General features: G+C 35.7%; 1 protein-coding gene across 1 annotated transcript; it reads left to right on the top strand.

Annotated features, from left to right (window-relative positions):
- Positions 1-969: 969 nt before the first annotated feature.
- Positions 970-2626, top strand: LOC9310616 (probable purine permease 13). The gene is made up of 2 exons (XM_021021816.1): positions 970-1181; positions 1306-2626. The coding sequence occupies exons 1-2, from the start codon at positions 1112-1114 to the stop codon at positions 2400-2402; spliced, it is 1167 nt and encodes a 388-aa protein (XP_020877475.1). The 5' UTR covers positions 970-1111; the 3' UTR covers positions 2403-2626.
- Positions 2627-8912: the final 6286 nt, after the last annotated feature.

Here is an 8912-nt window from a genome sequence, read left to right as displayed (position 1 = left end):
AAATCCGGCGAAAAAGGATATTTCCCGGTTTTACAGCGCTTTCTTATTAGAGTTGAAACCCTCTAATACAGAAAGAGGTACCTAAACCCACTCATGGGGTTCTTTTTTTGTGATTTTACCAGCGTCTAGTTACCGCCTAATTATTTTTTGAACATTACATAATAATATGTGCATTGCATAGCAAATGAAGACATGATATTTTATTAAATAGCAAGAGTTTATAAGTCATATAGAAAATATTTTAGCTAATTTAGATGGTTTTATACAAATTTCTTATGTGTTTAAAATATCGAAAGACGCGTAGTTTTTCCTTCAAACATGTTATTTATCTATGTAGATTTCTAACATATAAAAATGTATATTTTTAGCATACTTTATATAAATATACATTATTATTATATATGTATGTAATTTATTATCTTAAACTTTGATATAATATTAAGTGCGTTAAATATTGACATATTCATTCACGAGAAAACGGCCAAAATCAACCCTAATTAATTTCATGCGGCATTTTTCAACCCAAACTCTGACCCTTGCACTTATCAACCCGAACTCACATAAATTTCAAATAACAAACCTTAACTATGTAACCGTTAGCCAATTTCAACATAATTTTTTTTTTGTATTTGTTAATGTCGATTAGAATTGTTAAGTTGTAATTATTTATTTATTTGTTTCTGAATCATTCCTTTTATTCAATGGGTTAAAGGTTACATATTTTATGTTTGTTACATTATATAATAGCATGTATATGTTGAAATTAATTAACGATTACATAGTTCAGGTTTGTTATTTGAAATCTATGTGGGTTCGGATTGATAAATGTAAGGGATGAGAGTTTGGGTTAAAAAAGGCCGCATGAAAATAATTGGGATTGATTTTGGCCGTTTTCCCATTCATTCACACATACTTTTTGATTGGTTTCCTAAATACTTTTTTTCTTCTTATATCGACCCATGATTTATTGAAATCAAACTCGGCTCATGCAGTCGTATGGATTTTGGGCTTCATTGGCTTTGTAATCTCTTTACTGTTTGTACGTTTTGATTTCTCTTTAAGAACCCCAAAAAAAAAAAAAAAGTCAACTCTTTACGCAGGAGAAAATAAAATGAGACTCATCTCTCTCAATCCCGAAACAGAATCGATTCATCTATTAGTCAACTCTCCCTTCACAATGGGTATATCTCTCTAATTTTCCTCATTTTAATTTCAATTTCGATATTAGAAATGAAATAAACTGAGTAATGATCAAAACCCAATTCCTAGATTCTTCTTGAAGTTCCATTTTAATGTTGGTAACAGATGATGAAGAAGCAATGTTGCTGCTAAAGGAAGAAGATGAGGGAAGAGGAAGAACTAGTGTTCCTACACAACTCATGAAACTAAAACGAACCCAATGGTGGATTCTTGTCTTCATAAGTATCTTCTTCCTCATCTCTGCTCAAGCCATTGGTGTTCTGCTTGGTCGGTTTTATTACAACGAAGGTGGAAACAGTAAATGGATCTCCACTCTTGTCCAAACCTGTGGCTTTCCGATTCTTTATCTCCCTCTTTGTCTCCTTCCTTCTTCAAAATCTTCTTCTTCATTTTCTTCTTCTTCTTCTTCTTCTTTCAAGACTCTGGTTTGGATTTATCTTTCGCTTGGTTTTGCTATTGGTTTAGACAATCTTTTATACTCTATTGGGCTTTTGTATCTCTCTGCTTCGACTTATTCGATTCTATGTGCTTCGCAGTTAGCTTTCAATGGTGTCTTCTCTTATTACATCAATTCTCAAAAAATCACATGTTTGATTCTGTTCTCAGTGTTGTTTCTCTCTATCTCTGCTATGTTGGTTTCTCTTGACGATGATTCGAATAGCCCATTAGGGGATTCTAAGTGGAGTTACTTGATTGGGTGTTTCTCTACAGTTCTTGCTTCTCTTATCTATTCTCTTCAGATCTCTCTTGTGCAGTTTTCATTCGAGAAGATTCTCAAGAGTGAGATTTTCGCTATAGTTCTCGTGATGCAGATCTATACGTCGCTTGTGGCTTCTTGTGTTGCGGTTATCGGGTTGTTTGCAAGCGGGGAATGGCTGTTGTTGAGTGAGGAGATGGAAGAGTTTCAGGAGGGTCAAGTCATTTATGTTTTGACTTTGGTTGGGACAGCGGTGTCGTGTCAATTGGGTTCTGTAGGATCCGTGGCGCTTATATTTCTGGTCTCTTCGCTGTTTTCGAACTTTATTGGTACACTCTCACTCATTGTTACGCCTCTTGCAGCCATTGCCGTGTTCCACGACAGGCTGACTGAGGTTAAGATTGTCGCGATGCTCATTGCCTTCACAGGATTCGCGTTTTATATCTATCAGAACTATCTTGATGACTTGAAAGTACAAAGAGCACGAGAAGCTCAAGCCGAATGATTTTATTGAACTCTACTAAAGAAGCTCTAAAGATTGACATTGAGTATTGTTTCTCGGTTGTATGTAACCTCTTCTTCACAACCTCTTATAAAAGTGAATTTTATTTTTTGAGACACCATTAGTTTGAATTTAAGAAAATGATGTTTTACAATGTACAAACCATGTGAAACTTTGAAATTAGATGGTTAGTGAGAAGTGTGTGTTATTATATATGAAAAAATTAACTAGATGCTATCCCGCTGTAGACAGCAGGTAAATTGTTTCTTAATTTATTTTAGAAATTTTGTATGTATTAATGTTTCGTAGTTTTTGTTTAGTTTTTGCAACAAAATATACTTAAATTTGTCGTTAGGTGTTAGTGTATTGTGGGTTTGACATATAGACATAATTTAATTTTTATAGCTAGTTTGTTTTGCAGTATTGAGTCCATATGGCATCGTAGTTTTGTAGCATTGCAATTAGTATTCCGAAACACAAGTAGCATTTTCCAATGGCTATATATAGCTACTGAAACGGCCATGAATTAAGCAGTGGCCAATATGGTTCTATAGTTTTCTAGAAAGCCAAAATGTTTCTCAAGCGATCCTCAAATCAAAGAAGAAAAGTAAAAAAAAAAACTTTAGAGTTTAATATTTGTTTTCTTATAATTAGTTATCTTTAAATGTCTTACTATTTTCGCTTTCAAGAGTGGATGGATTAACGAATAGATCCAATAAATTGTCTAGTAGAAGAGTCAATAGAGGGTATTAATGTGATAACAGAATTTTTTACCCTCTATTTCTGGTTGAAAGTTAACACAATTTCTGGAATTACAAGGATAACAGAATTTTTTACCCTCTATAAATACACAAATTTAGTAAACTAGGGAAGCGCAAGATTCCATGATTTTATAGAGTTTTGTGTAATAAAAGCCAATCAAATTGTCAGTTTTTTCAAATTTACCTTCCACCTCCAAAAAAGCAGATTAATCTTATGAAGTCTAAAATAATACACAATACAATCTTTATACATATATTATAAACGTTTTCACGGTTACATATATTTAATTTTTAAAATTGTAAAGGTAGAGTTGAACTCCTTGTCGTGAGGGCTTCAATTTGACATATTTTTATCAATATTTTACAAACTTGACAGTTGCGAAAAATGGTTATATTGCGTATTATTTTTTACTTCATAGAATTAATCTACATATTTTTGGAGATGAGGGGTAAAATTGCAAAAAATAGCGACTTTGATGGTTTTTTTGCTCAAAAACTTTTTTTTGTTTTTGTTTTTTTTTCTTGGTACTCAAATTTAACTTGCATTTGTTATCACAGATTTTTAGGATTCCTCATACCAAATCGACAAAGATGATTCTCAACACTCTCAAATCTACCAATAAAGCAAAAGCTGCATCTAGCAATACACTTGTACTATAATCGTTCAATTCATATCACCTTGAACGAAGGAAGTAAATTTTATTTCACTATATATATATATATATATATATATATAAATTTCTGTTATGACAAAAAAAATCAAATAATAATATAGAGAAAAAAAATAAACTTACTAACGGTTGGGTACGCTAAAGCAAAGACGTTTTAAAGTCATTTTTGTATAAGAGATGCTCCGTTAGTTCGTCAAGGAAGTATAAGCCTCTGATATCCTAAGTATATTCACCTTAATGCGCCTTACAACGATAAAAAGGTTCAATTCCGAAACGTCAACAAATATATCTCCTTTCTTCTTATTTATTTTTAGCGTCAAAGACAATTGTCGACATTCTTGTAAGTTGTAAATATACCTAGATGAGGAAAGCTGAAACTATGTATAGGTTGAAGCTATATATAAAAATAAACTTTACTGATATATAAATAAACAATATACCATTAGTATGATTTTTAAGTAAATTTACTAAACTTTGTCTTTTATTAACATTAATGCTATAGATTTATTTTAATGATGGATTAATGGTAATCTCCGTATTTTCCTCTCAATTCTTATGTTATATCATTTGATTTTAGATCTGTTTGTATTAAAAGGAATGAACAAACCTATTCTTGGTTTTCAGATAATGTTTTATTTCTGGATATCCTAAGAAGCCAGGTATGAAGCGATCTTACTGTCAGTAGATTAAAATTTTAATGTTAACCAATCCTTACAAGGTTACAAAAATTGATGTTTAAAGATTACACTAATTTAGAAACTCCTTCCATCTTTTCAAAGACATTGATGTCAAAAATGACTAACTTAATATGATTCTAACGAAAAAATAACCGAAGATAACAAAAAACGAACGGGAAAAATGTCAAAAAAATCATGAACTTTCAAATTTGAGACGATTTAATCATGAACTACGAAGAAGACATATAAATCGTAAAGTTTTTGTTGACTTTAAAATTAATTAACAAAGTTTGGTTGACTAACTATTTTAGTCATAGCGTTAAGTAGGCTAACAGAACCCGATTACGGTGTTTAACTTCCGTTTGCCTTCTTTGTTATGTCAAACGATATCGTTTACTATAGCGACAAAACGACGTGCCATGTTACATGTTGTTTTCTTATGCTTCCCATCTTTATCGGCTACTAAAATCTTCAAACTGTCTCATGACTTTACCCTCGACATGGCAACATGTAGTTGTCCATGAGCAAAAACTGGCCGTGGAAGAAATAGTCCAACATTAGCCAATGTTTGACCTTGAATCTTATTTATAGTCATTGCAAAAGCTAGAACTACTGGAAACTGTCTACGTCTCATCCTAAACAGAAATTTCCTCTCATGCGGAGAAACAAATATCCTTAGTATCAAGACCATCTTGCCTACAAATTCACTAGTTATAATCTCGGCCTTGATCATGTGGTCAGCTAATAGTATCACTTGAAGCCTTACAATTGCACAATCCCCCCTTTGGGTCTATATCCCTGAGAAGCATTATAAGTGCAGAAATTACTAGATACATTCGAGAGGTGGTCTAGAAATATTTGTGAACATATCAAACCTGCTTTTAATGCTAGTCTAGATCTAGGAGTTTACATTCGAGAGGTGGAACTTCCTGATATTAGGTTTAGTTAGTCAATACATTCGAGAGGTGATTGGCTATACATTAGTGGTTTGAGTTCCAGAACGGTTCGTTAAATAATCCTAATTAATTTGCTAGATCTGCTATTTATTTATCTCCTGAGAAATTCCCTAGGCCTGACGTTTTCCCTCATCTGAATTTGCTTCAATTTTAATTACTTGTCTTGCTTTATTTTTATAATCTTTTCTGTTTAGCTTAATTCAAAACTTGTTAGTCTATTGTGTGAACACGAGAGCTTTGTGAATTTCGACCCTAAAGTACTGCAATTGATCTCTTATTTGAGAGAGTAGTCTTAGGTCTAATTAGACTCACATCAAATTTGGCGCCGTTGCCGGGGTTCTCTTCGCTTCACTATTAGACTAGGTGTAGAATTTAGTCTAAACTTTTCTTTTCTTTTCTTTTGTTGCTCACGTGTTTTTATTTCTTTTGTTTCTTGTGTTTCAGGGACTTAAGGAATTCAATCACAACAACCAGATGTATGATTTCGACGAGAGTGTCAATCGACACCATTGGAAAAATAGAACAGATGGTCGTCAGATGACTCTTGGTGACTACAACAGGCCTGACCTGTTCTATGAGAATCAGCGTGTAATTAGAACTCCTACGTTTGAAAGAAGCGATTTAGGTCTCCAACCTGCATTCTATACTCTTATGAGTCAGCATCCGTTTCACGGTCTTCCACTTGAACAACTAATGGATCACATCGAGAGGTTTGAAGATTTGGTTTCAATCATCAAAGCACGGTTGTATCAGAAGACTATCTACTTCGCAAGCTCTTCCCATACTCTCTTGCTGTGGAAGCAGCTACTTGGCTTAAGGAGTTGATTCCAAGATCTTTGACAACTTGACAGCAGACAAAGATGGCTTTTCTGAGCAATTTCACCAGGAATTATTGTTCCTATTCTTACCAAGCCCACCCTCCACCCACTTCTGCGAGTAAGATGGCATCCATGCCGGAACAGATTCAAGAAAATCAGAAGAGGATCTTAGAGATATCCCCTCTTGGAAGGATTGAGAGCACCATCAAGACTATTTACCATGCCGTTTTGATGGAAAGTGAAGATGAATTCGTTGAAGTTGAGAAGAGTGATGCTAATTTTGTGGTTGTAGAGGCAGTGTCGACCGACACCAATGCAGATATCCGTGAAATCAAGTTGTGACAAAGCAAAATCGACCTGGCTCGACACTGATTTGCAGGATCACTTGGGTGTCGATTGGCACTCCTCAGAAGCAAATTCTCCTGTGATAACAGTCAGCTCGGGCTGAGGAAGCTGAATCAAGTGACTCCCCCTATCATTAGAGAAACTCCAAAGCAGGTTACCCTTGAGCTACTGTGCATGCTTCAAATAAGCCTCATCCATCGTAGACCTCAATGTCGAAATCTCTACTCCGTCAGTGCTAATCCCCAGGTGCTGGAAGATAGGGGTGAGAAGACTACCAACACTCTCGGTCTTATTTCCAGTACCAATGAAAGGTCGATACTTAATCTTGACCAACTGATGTACGAAAATAGCTCCGAAATTCACATTCCGGTCACACTCATCTGCCTCTGAACCTGCAACACAAGAATCACCAACAGCCTAATTGAGGAGCATCACCTCAGAATGTCTCATCTTACCAGGTTCCATCTTGCATAACAGAGTGTTGCAAAGAAGCCTAAAAAAATATCTCAAAGACGGGTGTCTGATATCAGTCTGTACCGAGCGCTTGGAGTCATAAACTCCATTCCCAAAATAGGACCAGAAATCTTGAATACCATCAAAGAGCTCGGGAAGTGCCACGTGTGGTGCATCACCATCAAACCCATAAATCTCACACAGCTCACGCAACAGCAAACTGTAACGTACTCCTCGGATAAAGAAGCTAAGAAAACCCTCTCGAGCATTCTTTACTCTCTCATTGTCATAACCAACCCTAACAGTTGCTAGGAACTGCCTAACCAACTCCGGAAACATATCATACTGCTTAGTGCATATCATCCCTAAACCGATAGCTCCTAACATTCCCAAAACCGTATCCTCAATTCCCATTCTTCTCAACCAACCTAAATCCGCTACCCTAGTAGGCTTAAACACAACTCCTAACCAATCATTGTAAAACAAGGAGTCGTAATCATCCCAATCCGGAGAAAAGGGTCGATTGATATACTCACTCTTCTCGAATTCCTTCCGAACATCATCATCCCAAATCCGTCGATACCAAATCTTACTTTTCTCCAAACGTGGCCTTGGATGACGAGAATTGGGAGCAACCGGTGTATCTGGAGAGGCAGAAAGAGGCGACGCCGGCAGCTGTACAGTGATCGGAGAAGGACGGCGGCGAGAGGAGGAAGAACCACTTTTGCCGGTTTGATTTTGATGCTTTTTCTGCCTACCGGTCTTGCAGATCGGAGAAATTGAAACTTGGGTTGGATAGAGGATGAAATTCTAATGAATTTAGGCACTAAAATCGCAAAAAACGGTGAAGAATCGAAGATTCTAGAGAGAAAATGGCGAAATCGCTAGTAGGTTTATGTCAACTTACCTCGATTCTCGTGGTGTCAAGCGTCCGTTTTCTCGAGAACACGTTTTTTTTTTTTTTTTTTTTTTTTGAAGAAACACAAATAATCAAAAACAAAATCAAAAATTAGAATATGAAATGGTTAGTAATAAAGATAAAACCAAAAATTAAAATCAAAGAAAACAAAAAAAAGAAAACAAAATAAAAATAAAAATAAAAATGAATTATATACAGCTTACCAGTGGGTTGCCTCCCACTAAGCGCTTATATAAAGTCGTTAGCTTGACTCAACAGACCGTTAGGCTGAGGGGATTTCTAGTAGAGACACCTCGTGTCTCTCTGGAATCTCGGCTTTCGCCCAATAATGTTTCACCCGTTGCCCATTAACAGCAAATTCCTCACCTTTAGACAAGAATTCCATATGGTCGAACTGATTGAACCGTGTAGGGACCTGTCCATCGAGAAGACAATTTACTAGCAAACAAATGTAAACGAGAGTTATACATAAGTACCTGATCATTGGGTTCGAACGTCCTGGAGATGATTCTCTTGTCATGATACGCTTTCGTGCGTTCCTTGTAAAGCTTTGAGTTGTCATAGGCATGAATTCTTATCTCATCCAACTCGTTCAACTGAATCAACTTCCTTTTGGTAGTAGACTTAATGTCAAAATTAAGCATCTTAACAGCCGAGGCTGCCTTGTGTTCGAGCTCTACAGGTAGGTGACATGCTTTCCCATAAAGCAAATCGAATTGTGTTGTCCCTAGTGGCGTCTTGAATGCAGTTCTGTATGCCCATAGTGCCTCATCAAGCTTGTAAGACCAGTCCCTCTTTGACTTACCAACAGTTTTCTCTAAAATCTCCTTGATTTGCTAGTTAAAAACTTTAACTTGTCAGTTCGTCTATGGATGATAAGGAGTAGCAACGCGATGATGAATCCCATACTTTA

This window comes from Arabidopsis lyrata (assembly GCF_000004255.2).
Source record: "Arabidopsis lyrata subsp. lyrata unplaced genomic scaffold ARALYscaffold_6, whole genome shotgun sequence".
In the NCBI taxonomy this organism is placed as follows: Eukaryota; Viridiplantae; Streptophyta; class Magnoliopsida; order Brassicales; family Brassicaceae; genus Arabidopsis; species Arabidopsis lyrata.
The sequence above is the reverse complement of the archived record's forward strand: the minus strand, read 5'-3'. Positions and strand labels throughout refer to the sequence as shown.

Bases quoted from the DNA above. Each gene is read 5' to 3' on its own strand.
- LOC9310616 (XM_021021816.1), top strand. From the start codon at position 1,112: ATGAGACTCATCTCTCTCAATCCCGAAACAGAATCGATTCATCTATTA. The intron at 1,182-1,305 runs GTATATCTCTCT...TGTTGGTAACAG, and splicing joins CAACTCTCCCTTCACAATGG to ATGATGAAGAAGCAATGTTG.